Genomic DNA, 18,399 nt, shown 5'->3' with positions numbered 1-18,399 from the left:
AACAACAGCTCAAAGTCAATGAAAGCTGATGAAGAGGCAGAATCAGAACCGTCAATGGCAGCACCATTAGTGAAAAACATTCCAGCCATGGCGCCTATGGAAGTAGATGGACCGGCAGAAGTTCAACCTTACGTTGAACCTACAGAGGATGGCGAGATTACTGAGGAAGCTGGAGTAGAGCACTCAGCTGACAGAGAGAATGGCTCTGTGGCCCAAGCTAGCGAAGGAATCCATGGAGACCAATGACAATGCTGCGCCTGGTAAGACAATCAAGATCCAGGTGGACGGCAAGGTGTTCACCGTGCTGCAGCAACAGAATGGCAGGCTTTGGTGCCAGACGTGCGGCGTGCACGGCTGCAATAAGGACGGCATGATTCTGCACCTCTACACTCGGATGGACTGGGACAAGGCCAATCTTGCACAAAAGGAGAAAGAGGCTGCTGCAACAGCGGTGGACAAGGACGGCAATGGCGGTAGTGTGGCTGGTGGGTGCTGTGGAGTACTAACGACAACAGTGATCATCTGAGCAGTTCGTTGTTTGCTTTTTCGGGTTGCTGTATTATTTGTTTCATGTGCAACAACCTCACAGTCATCTTTTTTTTTATTCTTTCTGATTTCTTCTTCTTTTCTCTTCTTCCCAGAGCAAGTCCGATCTAGGGTTAGGGTTTGGGTCTCTGTCTTTTCTTCTTTTGCTTTGGATTTCTAACTCGTGCGAAAAATAACTTCCCCATCTAGATGAACAACCTAGCACGGCTATGATGCTATTGATAGATTTTACAGGAGCACTAGGTGTACAACTAGCAGGTGTAAAACTTAACTTAAGATTAAAACATGGTTCTTAGATCTAAACAGATACATCAGAGAGCAACAGAGGGAGGGAGAGAGAGAGAGAGAGAGAGAGAGAGAGAGAGAGAGATTGAGCGGGTCACTTGGTGCTTGTGCTCACCATTGCAGTGTTGGAGACGGTGGTGTTGACGACGAGATGGCGGCGGTAGCGACGCGGAGTTGGCGGAGCTTCCTGCCGCTTTAGTGGTAGGATTAGATCGGCTCTAGGGTTTTGTAGGTGGGTCTGGTGGGCGCGACGTCGAACTTGGGTGTTCGTACCCTCAGCCCCCACCCTATCTTTATTGCGCTGCGCGATGGGGCCCACCAACCATATTCGGTTGGGTGCCTCAGGGCATGAATCAGGGTCGGTCTCGGCTGTTGGGCTGAGTCCGGTGGAGATCAAACTAAGGGCCTGTTTGGATACACACTCATAATCTTTAGAACTTCACTTTTAGTCCACTTTTAGGACTTAGTGCATCCAAACATATGTCATAAAAGTGCATTCATAATGTTTAGGAGTGCTGTTTTCATTAGAAGGACCAAACCATCATAATGGATCATTTTTCTCGTAAAAGCGGTCCCCAACCCATCCTTTACCCCTGTTGCCCCTCCTCTTCTCTCTCCACGGCACTAGAAACAGAGCAGGGGTGGAGTAATTAGGGGTACAAAAGTCATTTCCCCTCTAACATCCTAAAGATTATGATTCCATCCAAACAGCCCACTCATAAATTTTAGGACTACCAATTTCTAGCTTCTAAACTTTATGAGTGTTCTAAAGTTTATGAGGGTGTATCCAAGCAGGCCCTAACATACAGAGGCATATATAGCTTTTCAAGGCTCTGGTTAGTCTTAATCTAAGTATTCCGTATTAATTAAGTTAGTGATTATGATTGGACTGAGTTAAGGTCTTGTTTAATTAATGCTAGACTTAACAGCATCCTTTAGTTTACAAGGTTACAAGGTCTGGTGATCTATGGGGAAACGTATCTTCTATTCATCTACTCATTAAACGATCTTTATGTTCATGTGTCTATTTTCCATACAGAATCTTCTTAATATATATTTAGTTTTATTAATGTATATATAAAAAAGATTTAGCGATTACCATATAAAAAGTATGGGGTATTGGCGCTACTAGATAAGAGGATCGCAAGAAACCTGAGTACCAAGGGAAGGGTGAACACATGTAGATACCTTCGATATCCTAGCAATTGGATCCTGACCAGATATATTATCCACACGCAGGGGCAGAGCCGGGAAGGCAGGGACAGACGGTTACTCGCCGCGCCACAGTCCAGGAGGAAGACCCCTGTCGAATAGTCATGTGTATGTAGAAAATGCACTTGTGCCCCAAAGAGACTACATATTATTGCATCGGTAATAACCTTTCTGTGCGGCATCCATCGTTGGAATCGAGTGGTGGATGATGAGGCATCTGATGAGATCGACTCGCCATCCTTTTGTCTGCCTTGATGTCACACCCTGAAATTTCCGAATTTCAGGATGTGAATAAAAAGAATAAATAAACAATAATTTTCTCATAATTTTAAAATTTTCCCAACATTTATTTTTCTTTACAGGAAATTTAGTATAGGAAAAAAAGTTGCTTGCTTTTATAAATTAAATAATGTTGTTCTATGTTTGTGCATTCATGTCGCTGCATCTTGGTGTTTCTTGAGTGCAAAAGTTTGAAAATACGTTTAGACGTTGCCCAGACCCTTGTGAGGATTTTCCATCTTTTTCTGGAATTTATTCTCCTTTTCCTAGAGATAAATCCAATTTTTGGAAGGCTTTAGAATCCTTTTCACAAGCTCCAAGTATTTTATTTGGATTCTTTGTGTCCCAATCCATCTCGGAGATTTATCTCAGATTTTTCGGAATTTTCTAGGTATTTTTCTCGCTTTAGAAAACGAGTCCGGCTATTTCTGGAATTGTTTTCGCGCAGATAAATAAAATCAGAAATTCCGAAAATAAAAAGTCAACTCGAAAATATCTTTTTCCGAGTCTAGCCTATATATATATCACCGCGTTCGTCTCGACGCGAGGATTTCAGATCTACAAACCTTTTCACGAGTTGCCTCTCCTAACTCCGTAGATCTGAAGTCAAAGTTCGATCTTCGTCAAACTTCGGCGAGCTTTTCTGGTAAAACCGTGGACTTCCGGCGAAAACCGACACCACCACGGAGTTCCTCTCTTCAAGCTCTACGCCGTGGTGGGGTGGATTGCGTGAATCCGATGTCGGCTCTGTCGTCTTCCCCAACTCCGGCGAGCTTTTTCGCCGCCATTGTTCATCTCTGGCCGAAGGTGAGCACACCATCTTGTTCATCTCGTCGATATCGTTCAATTTTGTCGTTCATGTGCGAGATCGGGCTTCGTTTCTAGCTTTCCATCTTCCTCTCTGTTTCTCCTATTTCTGTGCAACAGTAACCATGGCCATGGCCTCCGCCTGTTTGTGTTCGCTCGCACGCCGCTGCGTGCCGTGCGCCGCCTGTGCGCCGTCACCGGCCGTGCCCTTGGCCCCTAGCCCGGCCACCGCCGCTAGCACCACCTGCCCGGGCCTCCGCCGCGCCGGAACGCCAGCAGGCCGCCGGCCAGGAGCTGCACCATGCTCCTAGCGTGAGGAAGAAGATGAGGCGCCACTTTTCAATCTAGCCCCTGACCTCTTCTGTTTTCTTTTTCTCAATTCTTGTGTCTTGTAAATCTTTTAGTGAGGCCCCTGTAATTCTTGCATTCTTTCAATCTAATCCAAGCCTTGACCTTTTGCAGACCTAACCCCGAGTTTTCACCTTTTCGCGAGAACTATTCCTGGTGTCTTGCAAATTTTCCTTGCTAACCCTCCAAGTCTACGGTTAATTATGTTTAGGCCCCTACAACCTTGTTTAACCCATAGATTCTACGTTTTAATTCCGTTTTTGTCCGTTCAAGTTGTAGATTCATAATGATCTAAATTACACGTTCGTGGTAATGTTTTCCTTCACACATGTTTTTGAAAATAAAATTTATATTAAAATTGATTAATGCCTCACAAACGAGTTCTTCTCTAAATAAAATCTATTTAGTGTTAAACATCGTTTTTCATAATAATTGTTAATTTGATTAATGCCTACTTCTTACCCTCTTCTAAATAAAAGCCAATTAGGTTATATATCGGTTTTTCATAAACTAAAGTTAATTGGTTTAATGCCTATCTAAATAATTCTTCCAATTAAAAGCCACTTAGAGTTATACCTCGGTGTTTCATAAATTGAATTCAATTTGATTAATATTTATTCAATTTGTTTTCTAAATAAAATCTGTATAGGTTATATCTCGAGTTTCATAATTAAATATTAATTTGGCTAATATAAATATAAATGTGTTTTTAATTTAATCTACTTAGTTGAACTCGAGATGTAAAGCTATACGCTTAGATGTCTACATGTATCTTATTTTTAAATTAAATGTTTAATTTGCATAAATTGTACTCAAATATTTATAAATAAAATTGGACTAAGCTTTACACCGTCTTTTCTTATGAAAATATAAATATGACTTGATTAATTCTAACTAAGGATATTTCTCTGAAATATCTTTACATTGCTTTTCTCAACTAAAATAAATAAAGCTTGTAGCTCTTATCTTTCTTTTATGATTCAAAACTCTCGATAGCTTTATCTTTTCAACCATAGTTCCGTTTTAAGCATTCCTTACGTTCGCGTGACCTTAGATCAAGCCTTGTCGTTAGTACGCTCTTTTAAAGCTTTCCTTTTATTTTGGTGTACTGCTCTTAGTTGTATTTGTTTGCTTGCTTGTATGACTGTGTTGGTGATTGCTTCAAGTAGAAGGATCGCTGTTCGAAAGCTTTGAAGATTAAGAGTTTCAAGAGAGCAAGAGCCGAAGAGCAGTAAGAAGTAACTTGTCGCTGGAAAAAGGCAAGTGTGTCCTTGTGCTTTTGTCCCAATAACTTTGTTTAATCACTATTGCATATGCTTGCATTAAATTTGATGGGTCCTATTAAGGTTTGCCTAGTTTTTGTGATTATTCCTTGCCAACCTGGGTTTACCTTTCTGTTTGGTAGCTATGCTTAGATGCTATACTTGGGTTATGGTGGTTCTAATGAACAAAGATGATGAACTTATTTTATTTATGCTACACCTTTTGTTAATACAAGATCACTGTGATTAATTGGAACATGGAGAACCACCCAGGAAAACAGTGCTACCACAAGACTAAATGGCTCTGGTCTTGGCTGAATAATTAGAAACTTTAGTCTGGGGTAATCTTACTCATGATGAGGCAAGAGGGGGGACTGAGTCGTTGCGTTATCGGCCTGTGATAGGTTGTGCACGCCAGACACCGAAACCTTAGCGGGTTACCACTGACTAATGAATCTTTGTAAAGGCCTCGTAGCGTCCCTATGCAATCACACCTCGGAAGTATGGTATTGTGCCTGATCAGCACAAGCGTGGTTGGGTCTAAAGTTCTTTTGAACTTTTACGCGACTTGTGGGTAAAGATGTGCGACCTCTGCAGAGTGTAAAACTGATCGATCAGCCGTGCTCACGGTTAAGAGCGGCCTGGACCCTCACATGATTAATATACTTGAAGATGGACTAAAATCGTGTTTTATGCTATGGTTATGTTTCTGCCATGTGCTTATGGCTTATGGTTATGTTTCTATTAATTGTGGGTTGGTATATACTTATACCTTAGTAATCAGGTGCTAATAAAATTTGACCAACTAAAAATGCTTAATGCAGTCAACCAGTCAGCCTTTCCTTGTTTAACCCTTGCATTCATATTCTCCTCACACTTGCTGAGTACGACAAGTGCTCACCCTTGCTATAACCAACATTGCTCAGAAGAAGAAGCTGCTATGAAGTTGAGAAGATGCTGAGTTCTAGGCGTACGCAGCCCCCAGTCGATTGCCTGTGAAGTTTGGAGCCTCCGTTTCCATAATTAAGTTGTATATCTCTGATGGTTTTGTAAGTCTTTGTATCTTTTTACGTGATACTGTTGTTGTTATTCACTAATGATGTCACTATATGTATAAAACTTGATCCTGGCATACATATAGGTAGCATTCGGTTTTACCTTTAAAACCGGGTGTGACACTTGAACTCACGTATATAGGACTATAAGAGACCTGCCGGTGACGGCAAACGAGATGAGATGTTGAACATCGACTCCGCCGTAATCTATCTGACTTTTAATCGGGTTGTTAAGGTTGGCGAGCTAAAAATGGGTAAGTTTGATGTGGCTCGTTTGGCTCATGAGCCAAGCATTGTTCAACATTAAAGTTAAGATCAAAGATTATATTAACAAATATATGACAGTTTAAGTATGCTTATAATATGTAAAAAGTATAGTTCATGATGATGTCACGAAGAAAAATAACATTAGTCAATAAAGATGTTTGAAGATTCAAAATAAACTTATTTAGCACCATATTTGACTTACAAGTTGAATGACAAGTTTATGCTAACCATAATAGTAATACAACCATATTGGTGTAACTTTGTAACTGGCATAATCGGATTGCAATAGAAAAATGTCCAATCAAACACCATCCAAGACTCACATAAAAACATTAGTTTAGAGTACAATGACATTGATATACTCAGAGCCTCCTGTTATCGCTCTGGCTTTTCTTGATGGTTCTTTACAGTACGAACTGGATTCCACTAGACGCCACCACGGCTATCATGAACAGCAGGATGACATATACAGATGTCTTGATGGCCCTGGTTGAGCCGGCTGCGTAGGCACCTAGGAGGCCAAGCAAGTCCAGAACAATCATTTGCCATGTGGCGTATGTGTGCTGGTAGTGGTAGCGACCGAATAGCTTTTTCGGTACAAGCTGGAGCAGGATAACCACAATGGATGCCATGAATGAAGTCGAGTTCATGTAGAAGAAAGTGAGGTACCGGGTTCTCCTGTTATCATGCATGATTGGGTTGCCAGCTTCGTAGTCTCCACTGCTGCTCTGCCAAGCTCCCCCTGGCGGTTCAAGGCCAGCCTGGTATGTGACAGCTGCTGCAAGGATTCCTAGTAAGATCAAGCATTTGCGCTTGGCATGTATTCTCTTTTTCTTGGTGGCCTTGTTGTCTCGTCTGTTCGTCTCCGTTGCTGCTTCTTGTGTAGTATTGTTGCTCATTGTCGTCACCATCACATGTGTGCTGCCTCCCGTGAACCCATACGCCATGAATGGTATGGGCACAAAGAAAAGAACCACTGCTGACAACGCCAATATGTAGATGGATGTCTTCAAATGCTGTGTGCTTCCGGCGGCGTAGGCGCCCACAAGGCCAAACAAGCCTGCCGCTGTGCAAACAGATAGCGCGTGCCTTCGTATGGCTAGCCTGTACTGAATGGGGTTGACGAGGACCATGTTGAGGGCAATGGACAGCACGAAGCTCACCGAGTTGCACAAGAAGAAGGCTTTGTAGCGACGCGGAAAATTGTACGAGAGGACCGCGTCCCCAGCATGGTAGCCAGGCTGATTATCTTGGAGCAGCAGGAAACCGCCCGGAGGAGAGATGCCAGCCTTGTAGGTCATTGTCGCCAGCAAGATCGCGAAAAGGAGCAACCGCTTGCGCATATTCTCCACCAACTCATCATCCCTCTTTATGTTGTATCTTTGGTCCAGCTGCTTGAAGAGGAGGACATGGGTCGCTATATAGATAATAAGGACGGCAGCTACTGCCATGACCATTGGGAGAGTAAAGCTTCTTAGATCCCGGGAGATTCCGGCCACGTACGCACCCAGGAGGCCTAACAGGCTTAGTACCATCACTGCGTTGAGCAAGTGGTGCCTGAGCTCACGCATCTTTTGGACCAAAAAGATAGCTTGCAAGGACGCCAGGAAGGCGACTGTGTTGCAGTAGAAGAAAGCTTTGTACCGCCGAGCATTCACCGTGAGAAGGATTGGATCACCGGCCATGTTACCATCTTTGTTGTCCTGCCAGGTACCGCCGGGCGGATCCAACCCTGCTTGGTAGGTAATTGTCACCACAAGAGTGGCTAGCAGCATGACAAGAGAACGAACCTTGTATGCTGCTTTCTCGTTCTCTGTTGGCCGATACTCTGGAGCTGACTGAGTAGTTTCCTCGATCCTCATTCGATAGAAATTAAAACGGTTCAATAACTACGATACTGAAAAATGCCAATGACTTGCCGAGAAAAAAAAAGCTCCGGAAATACTAGTACCTGCCATGGTTGCTCTCTGGACCATGATTTTTTTTTGCTCTTCTTATGGAGAGGAATAAAATGTATGCCAGAACTCCAGCAACCAGGACGACCATGTAGATGGTTGTGCCAGCCTGCCTGCAGCTGCCGGCAATGTACGCACCGACAAGGCTGACCAGATTCACTATGATGAACCCGTAGGCATTTTTCTTGCGGAGCTTCCTGTCCAGAAACACCATGATGATGAACAGTGACGCGATGAATGCCGTGGTGTTGAAGACGAACAACACTGTCAAGCGCGTGTTGCGATGGCCCTCCTTGGTGGTGTCCAAGATGCCCCCCGTTGTGCTCAGCCCGGCCTTGTACGTGGTACTCACAGCGAACGTCGCGAGAACCATCAGGACCTTGCGGAATCGTTCTTCCTCTTTCAGCAATTCAGCTTCTTTGGCCTCGAGCACGCCGCTGGATTCAGTGAAACACGAGGCCATCGCCATCATAGCGACGTGGTAAATGAAGACGAAGGACAGCAACAGCAAGGAGTAGACGGTGGCGAAGGTGTCCTGCTGGTAGGTGGTGGCAGCATAGGCTCCCATGAGACTGAGCAGGTCCAAAACCATGATCGCCTGCAGCGGCTGAACGGCGATCCAGCGGTTCTTCCTGTACTGACATATGATTCTGGAATTTGAGTACTTGTCCTTGTCGTCCAGGTAGGCGACGATGAGGACAAGGATGATGGCCAGGAGCGACGCAGCGAACGCGGTGGCATTGAAGTAGAAGAACACCAGGTACCGGTTGTAGTGGGTGTCCCGGAGGACGGAGTCGCCGGCGACGTGGCCGGCAGCCGTGTCCTTCCAGACACCCCCGGGCGGGCTGAATCCGGCTGCGTACGTCACCATGGCAACCACCGAGGCCAGCAGGAGGATGTACTTGCGGAGCTGTAGCATGAGATGGGCACTATTGGGCCTGGACATATTTTTTCCCTGGATCTCTTCAGTTTGATTGCAAATTCCCTCGTTTTGTTGTTCTTCAGGAAGCCTTACGGGCACCTCAACTACATGATGGTCTGAACGAAACTTTCTTTGATCAGAGATATATACAATGGCACACAAAAATAATATACAACCAATTTGCATATAGTACAACCATAATACTCTTTTTGATTAGGCTGACAATACGAGCTACTCCCTCCATTCCAAATTATAAGTCATTCTAAGAATCTTGGAGAGTCAAAACATCTCAAGTTTGACCAAAATTATAGAGAAAATTATAAAGATTTATGACATTAAATAGGTATATATACTATGAAAATATAATTGATGAAGAATCTAATGATACTTAGTTGACATCATAAATATTATTATATTATTATATAAATTTGGTCAAACTTGAGATACTTTGACTCTCCAAGATTCTTGGAATGAATTATAATTTGGGATGGAGGGAGTAGTACGGTTTTTTTTAATTTCTTCCTCTCCATTAAGCTTATTGAGTATTATTCAAACTAAAACATGCATTGATTCTTGTGCTTCGTTAGGACATACTGGCTACCTTGTGTACTCATATACTACACTTGTTTTGCTTTGGAGAATGAAACAAGAGTTGGATAGCTTTTGTTGCTTGTGTATTGTAACGCAACCATCACGTTTTATATTCCTGCTGTCACTTTAAGCCCTTATTGTTGCCATAATGAATAAATGCTACATCCACTTGTGCATAGAAATGACGTTCTTGAGTCTTCCTACAATTAGCCTTTTTCTTAGGATTAAATGAAAGTAAGCAACTTCATGCATGCAGATAAAGTGTATGGGAGAACTTTATAAGGCAAATGACATACATGTTGGTTCTTCATTTATGGGGCTATATAAATTCAGAGCATTCCTCCAAAGGCCTAACTTAATTTACAGATCTTAGCTTGTGCGGAAAAAGATTAAGAAAATATTGTCAACCAAATATAAGCATAGATCTATAATATACTAGTCTTTCAACCGTGCACGTTTGCACTGGTTAGTAATTAAGTTTAACAATGCTGCATGTATTATAGTAGGCTTGAAGCCTAATAATACCACAGGTGCGTATTCCGAGAAACTACCCATATGGTTACGCACTATCTATAAATTTGTACTGTAAAATATAACACGTGTATAAATTTGTCATTTTACTTGGACAAGGTTTGTAATATTTGTACCTGAGTTATGGCCTCTGAAGCCTGTATTCTTTTTTTTTTGATAAAACTGAAGCCTGTATTCTTTTTTGTTGTTCCTGATGAGTCTCTATTGAGTGAGAGCATACTTGTGCTTTGCCTATTGAATTGAGTTCGTAAAACTATATTAGACAAGTCACTTTCATGAATAGAAAATTGCATAATAGATCCCTGTATCTGAAATGCCTTATCATTCAAAACAAAATAATATTTCAAGTATAAATGAGACAAACTTTCATGTGTAAAGATAAGTTTTTAGATAAAGGAATATTAAACAGCCCGGCCTCTATAACACAGTAATACCTGGTCATATAAGAAGAAGAACACACCCTTGTTTCATGTTCAAAGAAAAGTACGACAGAAGCATCATGAATTTCTTCAAAGCTGTGCTATAGTTATTACCTTCTGGCTGTTTTGATGTGCGTATCAAACAGGAACAAGTAGCAGATAATACATACAAAATCATGATGCAATAATGAAAGGAGATAAAATTGCAGGAACACACATACACACCAGGTACAGTTAAGATATAAACATATTCCATATGCATAAAATTCATGCAAAACTAGAAAATCGTGTACCAGCTTTGGGTCAACTGTCATAAAGATACAAAATATGCAACGGTTAATTGAATTGGAGTTTAAAAAACAATGACATAATACTATGCATTAGACAACCTGCATTATTTTGTACTTATATGGTATCTTAGCCTTAGAGAGATATTTATATGATATCTCAGTATATATATATATATATATATATATATATATATAGATAGATAGATAGATAGATAGATAGATAGATAGATAGAGATAGAGAGAGAGAGAGAGAGAGAGAGTAATATATATGGTAAAATAAGTTGGGGGTAGCATGCTTACCTTGTAACCTTGGGCGTGTTGACGTGGCTTCTTACTTCCTCCTTCCAGGCATCCAATATCTCATGACTAACAGAAGGATGGAGTACCAGTTCATTGAGACGTTGCAGGTGCTCGATTCCCTTAAAGTGTTTTTTCAAATCAATTATGTTTCCTAATTTCTCAGAATAATTTGTTTCGATTTTTTTTGCCAAATCAATCTCATTGAAGCTCATCTCCAAATCAATCCTGTTCATTTCCTTTGACCTTCTCTTTGAGTCATTTTCCTCGATTTCTTCAGAACTTATGTCCGAATCTATTTTCTTGAAGCTTATTTTACGACCACCTTCCGTGCAGCTTTCCTTTGAAACAGTGTTATTGCAGGTAGGGAACTCAGGACAGAGTAGAAGAAGAGAGGTGACAGAGCTCATGCCTCCTTCGTGGATATGTATTTGGGGAAGCTTTAGAGCCTCAAAGCACAGACGCAGAAGGCTTGGGAATCCACCGCTTTGCACAATGAAGCGATCACCACAAAATCCATCACCATCCTCAATTAGCTTCAGATAAAGCAACCGACGCAAGTTTTGCAAGAGAGACAATGCTTCTATGGTCAACCCAGTTGAGGACAGTTGCAACTCGGAGAGAGTAGTATCATGTGAAGTAATGAAGCTAGGCAGTGACTTTAACCTTCCCCATAGTTTCATGGAGCCAATAAGTGCACAGGGAGCTCCGATGTTGTTGAGGAAATTGATGGATTCGTTTCCAAAATTGATTGATACAGAGTCAAGGGCATTTCTTCCTGCGAGGCGCTTCTGAAGTGAGGAAGTCAGAAGATGTCGTTTATACGACGAGCTGATGGAATGCTTGCACCATATTGTAATCTTCCTTAGTAACCTAATGTCGAGCACAATGTGTTCGAAGCCATTGTTCTCCACCATGACAAATCCTGACAGAGTTTGCAGTCTACTTTTGTCAGAGAAAAATGCCTGCAGCTTACTCCTTGTCGCTGGATCTTTGAGTTGTTGAGGTAGCTCAAACTGGCCAAACAGGTGAGCCAACCGTGGGAGCATGAGAACTTCGATGGGCAATGTTTCCACCCGTGTCTCCCGAATGTCCAACGTCTCCAAACATTCCAATTTTTTAATTTTCTTTGAGAGTTTGTAAACATCGCTGCCCCTGAGACTAAGGTACTTGAGAAATATCAGTTTGCATATGTTGTGAACAACCATCTTGTCAACCCCCTGGCAAGCATCAAGGTCCAATACGCGCAGCAACCAGCAATCCTTGAAATCGAAAGGCACAGTGTTGCAGACTGTCAGTGACCTGACACGATCCAGTTCGATTCCCTTTGCAACTCTTTCACTACGTGTGGTGCCTCCATGAACAGATAATCGACGAACAGGATGGGCAACTTTCTTGTTCTGAAAAAGGAGCTCATCGTTGTGAATCAGAGTTACAAACTCCTTTGAGACTGATTTGTTGACAATGAAGTCCTTGACTACACCAAGCACTAGGAACCCCTTGACCTTAGAATTGATGTTGCCAGTCAGCACTGGCTCAACCATATTCCTGTCAATCAACTCATCAAATCGGTTACTAGCAACTTGTTCCGCACCAAGGACACCATCTCCCACAGCTAGTCCTTCGGCTATCCATCTTCTAATTAGCATCTTCCTCTTGATCAAATGACCCTGGGGGAATGTGCTTAAAGATAGAAAGCATGTCCTATGACCATCATCAGGCAGGCTGTTGTAGCACTGGGTAAGCACTCTATTCATCTCCTCAAAGGCTCCCGGTGTACCTGGCGGTAGATCTTGTCTTTTGCGGCACAAGTAGTTTGCCACGCTTATCAGCGCTAGCGGTAGACCTCCAGATTTCCTCAAGGTATCTTCTAGTGCATACTCCAAGGAAGGTGTACGATTTGTTCGACAGTCAACCTTCGTCCAGAATAATTTTTCAGCGTCAGAATAGCCAAGACCTCTCATTCTGTAAATGTATCTATCAAGACTGCAGGCGCCGGCAACTGACCCAATGCTTGTGGTCACGATTACTCGGCTACCAGTATGGGCTTCAGGGAAGGCACTTTGTATATCATACCATAATCCAGCTTCCTGAAGGTCATCAATGACGAACAAGAACCTAGCAAAACAAAAATACAACACATTTTTATATAGAGAAAGAAATCTTCACACAAAGGTCTGATTTTTGCCGAGAGTTTTGTTGACACTTGGCAAAGACTTTGCCGAGTGCAAGCCGGATAATTAAGTAACACTCGGCAAATAGCTCTTTGCCGTTAAAATCGATGCCATGTGTTGTTTGCCGAGTGTTACACTCGGCAAAGCATTTTCTGAGTGTTTTTGGGGCTTTGCGTAGTGGTGGGTAGAAACAAAGCATTTGTTGTTCCTTCAATTTGACAAACTTTGATCATGTGTTTTGAAAATCGTTAGCTACTCTGCTGACCAACAACTAGCTCAAGTGAAAAAAATTGTAATAAATCAATATCGTTAGCTGATATCTTCAAATATCACCCTTAGGATGAATAGCCGGTGGATTCTGTTGAAGAACATCACCATTAGGCTTATTTTATTTTTTTGGTATGCAATGCTTTAAAAAAAAAGTGGGGCATGCATTGGAGCCTAAAATTGGCACTAAGCCAATCAAGCAAGGGCCGACCAGTTAGACTGGTTTCACTAGGCGGTCTGACTGGTTTGGGTCCCTGTAGTTGGTCTGGCAACACGAACTAGTCTGACCGGTTGGGGCAAGCGGTCTGACCAGTCCAACCCTAGTCCGAGTAGAATTGAGTAATCCTTATAGATTAAGACTCGTAAAAGGATTTCCTTGTAGGGTAAGACCTCACACCCTATAAATATAAAGGGTCACGGCCGATTCAGGGCTATCACCCAATCAAACAAAATATTTACCTTACATTTATCTCCAAACCCTACTTTTCCAACCCTTTGCTTTCCTCATTCGTCTCCACGGTAGTTGAGGAGGTTCTGAGTGCTCTACCATTCTCAGGACAACTCTAGGTGCATCATCCTTGAAAGGGTCCCTCCCGGGGTGGTGATTTTTAGGTTTTCGCAGCGTTCCTGTGCCGACCAGTGTCACCGGCTGATCTCACCGGTCTGACCGGTTCAGAGGCAAGGGCCGACGAGGTGATTTCTACTGCACACTAGGGCGGATTTGGGCCTCGGGCTGCCTAGGCTGCAGCCCAGGACGAGGCCCATGAAGGGAAATTGCTTCATAAAAATGGCATAAAAAGGCCTATCAGCCCATTAGCCCACCCCGAGGAGGAGAAGGCCCAGCAGGCCGTCGCAGCAGGCTGTCACCCTAGCGGCTCCTGTCCGGCCGTGAGCCGTCCGCATTCACCCTCACGGCCTTGCTTGGAAGCCTCCCGTGTCCGCCTCCCCGCAACGGAGTGAGCACGACCTCCATCCCGGGCTCCTAGTTGCGCCTTCCGTCCCGGCTGCGCGCCTGCGCCGCGCCCAGGCTCCACTAGCCGCACGCCGCCACCCACAGCTGGCGGCCCCATCGAGCCCACACGCAAGGGAGACCGGCGGCCTGTCGCCCCTCACCCCTCGATGCGGCCCCGCCCCGCCAGCAGGCCACCACGTGGCCACGGCCCCACTGGCCCCGCGCCCCCGCCGGCCCCTGTTGAGTGTCTGGATCCATGATTGCTCATTTGCTCCATGAAATAGGTTGATTTCTACTTTCTAGTTTCATTTGTTTTTGAAAATTGCTCCATGATTGCTACCTTTTACATTGCAAAGTCATGAATATTTCATTTCATTGAGCAGGACTGTCATTGAGTATTTGAGTCTTACTTTGCAATTGCAACATTTCATACCTTAGAATGGAGAAATACTATGCTAAAAAAGATGCGTCAAAGAGTGGTGCTGATAAACTATAGAGAGCCGGGTTGAGCAAAAAAGACCACGGATTGAAGTTGATGTGAGAGATATAGTTGCTGATCCTAGAGAAAGGAAGCCAATTGATGTTTTTCATCATGACATTAGGGATGAGGCAAGGAGAGCATATCTACAAATAGGTCCACATAGGCCAGCTAGTCATAAGTTTCCAAAAACAAAAAAGCGTGCACTTGATCAATTGATGGCTTTCATAATAATGCAAAAATTTTATGTAGAATTGAGGATGTCGTTACAAGTGGAAGTGGTGTTAATTCATGAAGACATGTATGGTTCTTTTGTTGTCATGGAAGACTCTTAATTTGGTACTTTCTACCTTCTATGTTCCACTTATTGTTTGAGTCTATTGGTTGAACACATGAAATCTAGGAAATTATATAATATTTGTGTTCTTTGAAAATGTGTTATATCTAATAGTTTATGGCCAGTAAAATTTTATGCCTTATATTAGTTAGTTCGGGACGGAGCCTACTTTTGGATCTGCCACTGACTGCACACAATCTAGCGGCTATTTGTTGTGTTGACTAGAAAAAGCGTCAACACTTGCAGTAAACATTTTATTCAGAAAGCAGTTAAAGGAAGTCTTATCTGGTGAGAGAAATACCTTTTGCTCCGCAGGATCTCTTTGAACATATAAACGTCAGTTACTGTGTCGTTCCCTTGTTCTCTGACTTGTTGGCAGATGTTGTTTAGAAGGTCTCCTGCATGGCTGCACTGGGATGCCACAACCCAAGCAACGCGATCGAATGCACTACAGTCACTTGTTGAATGGACGGTGTTGGACACGTCGTATACTGCCCTTGCCAGAGCAGTCTTCCCAATTCCACGATACCCAACGATGGAGATCACCCTCAGCCTCTGCTCCTCGGCTGGTACTGGCGAGGGCAAAGAGATTTCCTCTACAACATTCCCTTCAACAAATCTCAGTTGCCGCCTTGGCTTCTGAACCTCGGTTGGCGAGCACAATCGTTCCTCGACAATTGGCCCCTCAAGGGAGCTCAAATTCCCCTTCTGCCTCTCGGCGTGCGAGGTTGAGAGTTGTTCAACAGTCTTATCCTTGATGGAGCTCATTCTCAGCTGTTCTGTTGCTTTCTCAAATTCTCCGGGAAGCAGCACCAACTCCAGTAGTTCACTCATGGGCTCCTCAATCCCAATGAGACGGTCCTCTGGAGCATGAGGACTAGAAGATGACGGCAGCCTTGATGATGCAGCACAATGGCCTGATGCACCATGGCTTGATATACCTGTAGCATGTTGCCACTCTCGTAAGGTCCTGATGCTTTCCTTCAGCTGCACTATGTTGCTCACATGTGCAAGGGTATGCCTCAGAGACCTGATGCGCAGCCAGTAGTAGATATCTACGAAATCCTGGATATCATAGGCCAAGTCCTGCACTTGCAGGACCCATTCCTGTGGCTGCGACAACCCTTGGCTACTATCAGTAATGGTAGCCGTCAGCCACTCCATATCCTGACAGATTGATGCCACCTCATTAGTTAAACGGAATCCAGCCTGCTTCATGTGCTGCCTGATCACGTATGTGAACCCTCGCACGGTCTTCACGAGGTGACCGCAATTCCCTGGTCTCCGGTTGAGCCACCCTTCATTGGTTAGAAAAAGGATCATCATACAAGAAATTTATTTTCCAGCTTTCAGAAACAGTAGATCTTTTACACGTCAAAAAATTTGTCTTTTAAATGACAGTCTCACTATATTCTGCCAAAATATATACATTAATTTTACACATACCGTTCAAAAACACTATGATTCTATTCTAAAGCCAAATATTTAAACATGTTAACTTTCAGAGTTCTATTTTTTCTTTCTCGAACACGCAGGAAAACTGCGCATCTATATTATGAAGAAACATCTATATTATGAAAAAACAGTTCCAAAAATATGACAGAACAGTACATCATCTAAAGCATAAAATACTTGTTACCTGAGTCAGTTTATGTCCGAATTAACTATCAAGTATTGGAAAAATAGGTTATAAAATTATTATATTCATTGTAATGATAATTTCTTTTAAAAAAGAAACTAGACTATATTTCATTAAAAAAAGTAAAGGGTATTGGTATCACCCCCTTCAATTTCCTCCCCCCTCCTCATTCGGTCACCAATCACCCCCTCTCCCCACCCCGGCATAGAGACTATATGAAAATCATAAAACTTTTAACGACCCATTTTTCATGGATCTAGTATCATAGCCATTGTAGATTTAAAAATTGAAATTCTTCTAAAAAATCATTGTTTGAGTTCACTACTGTAGAGCAACTCATCCATGCCGGCTCAAAAACCTCATTCATGCCAATGGCTGAATCGGCACCACGAAGCCGATACGAATTCGGATGGCTATTTGTGCTGGTGCTGAAGCCATCATGAATAGCTGATTATGCGTACCGGTAGAAAATTGCATCAACACGAATAACAGATTATGCCGACCAACGCAACTTTGCACCGGCATGGATAGTAAAAATTGGAATTTATAAATGAACACGCAAAACTATTTTGTTCTACGCCCACCCCTGAGCTAACCCTCATGGTCACAAGTCACAAATAACATGTATTTCGCATGAAATATGTGCGCGTGCAGTGTCCAACCTTCGAACTCACGATCTCCCTCTTCATGCTTTACCTCCCACCTACACTATGTACCTGCACGCAAAGGGAAGTTCTATTCCTTTTGACCCTTATTGTCTAATATCTTGATCCATTATTTGGGCATGTAGATTATCTCAAATAAAAAAAGGTTCAACTACAAAGTTATAGATCTCATCAAGCCATACAATTTTGATATAAATTTTATCTCCATTCAAGCCCATATGCAAAAGTTATGAATTTCCTAATACAAGCTAAATTTCGAATTGCATAGCCATGAATCTTATTTGTGCCAGGGCCATTTTGAGGTGGCGCGAATAATGGATTATCCTTACTGGCTCAATTCTGAGCCAGTGTGAATTATAGATTGTCCTTGCCAGCTCCATTTTAAGTCAGCACGAATAATCTTGAGCATATTTTGTGCCGGTTCTATTTTTAGCCACCACGGATAATGGAGTATTCGTGCCATTGAGCCAGCAAGAATAATCATTGTTCGTGCCAGCTCAAAATTGCACTAGCACAAATAAGAGAGCCGACGCGGATAGTTCATTATTTGTGCTGGCTCATTGACGACCCTATACGAATGACTTGAATATCTTATTCATGCAGGCTCATTTATGCCTAGCACAGATGAGTCAATACGAATGAGTATAGTGGTTGTTAGATGAGTTCTTTATGCTCACGGTGGTTTTCCAAAATCTTGAAAATTTTTAGTAGATGATATAAATAAATAGCAATCCATTCGATTTCACCCGTCATCATAACTAGTAGATTTTAAATATCCTATGAAACTATATGAGAGCTTTCAACATAGTTGTTTACTATGT

General features: G+C 42.7%; 2 protein-coding genes and 1 long non-coding RNA gene across 3 annotated transcripts; 1 reads left to right on the top strand and 2 right to left on the bottom strand.

Annotated features, from left to right (window-relative positions):
• Nucleotides 1–2,889: 2,889 nt before the first annotated feature.
• On the top strand, nucleotides 2,890–5,832 carry LOC140223644 (uncharacterized). Its single transcript, XR_011899007.1, has 2 exons — nucleotides 2,890–3,129; nucleotides 4,647–5,832. It is a non-coding gene; the product is annotated as an uncharacterized lncRNA (long non-coding RNA).
• A 633-nt stretch (nucleotides 5,833–6,465) lies between these two features.
• Nucleotides 6,466–8,935, bottom strand: LOC117834669 (uncharacterized). Its single transcript, XM_034714199.1, has 2 exons — nucleotides 8,035–8,935; nucleotides 6,466–7,895 (listed from the first exon to the last, which is right to left on the bottom strand). Exons 1-2 carry the CDS (start codon nucleotides 8,933–8,935, stop codon nucleotides 6,466–6,468), a joined length of 2,331 nt encoding a protein of 776 aa, XP_034570090.1.
• Nucleotides 8,936–11,065: 2,130 nt separating this feature from the next.
• LOC140220330 (disease resistance protein RGA4-like) lies at nucleotides 11,066–16,492 on the bottom strand. Its single transcript, XM_072290348.1, has 2 exons — nucleotides 15,576–16,492; nucleotides 11,066–13,184 (listed from the first exon to the last, which is right to left on the bottom strand). The coding sequence occupies exons 1-2, from the start codon at nucleotides 16,490–16,492 to the stop codon at nucleotides 11,066–11,068; spliced, it is 3,036 nt and encodes a 1,011-aa protein (XP_072146449.1).
• Nucleotides 16,493–18,399: the final 1,907 nt, after the last annotated feature.

This window comes from Setaria viridis, chromosome 8 (genome assembly GCF_005286985.2).
Source record: "Setaria viridis chromosome 8, Setaria_viridis_v4.0, whole genome shotgun sequence".
Lineage (NCBI taxonomy): Eukaryota > Viridiplantae > Streptophyta > Magnoliopsida > Poales > Poaceae > Setaria > Setaria viridis.
The sequence above is the reverse complement of the archived record's forward strand: the minus strand, read 5'-3'. Positions and strand labels throughout refer to the sequence as shown.

Bases quoted from the DNA above. Each gene is read 5' to 3' on its own strand.
- LOC140220330 (XM_072290348.1), bottom strand. From the start codon at position 16,492: ATGAAGCAGGCTGGATTCCGTTTAACTAATGAGGTGGCATCAATCTGT. The intron at 13,185-15,575 runs GTATTTCTCTCA...TTGTTTTGCTAG, and splicing joins GAGATCCTGCGGAGCAAAAG to GTTCTTGTTCGTCATTGATG.
- LOC117834669 (XM_034714199.1), bottom strand. From the start codon at position 8,935: ATGCTACAGCTCCGCAAGTACATCCTCCTGCTGGCCTCGGTGGTTGCC. The intron at 7,896-8,034 runs GTCCAGAGAGCA...CTACTCAGTCAG, and splicing joins AAGAGCAAAAAAAAATCATG to CTCCAGAGTATCGGCCAACA.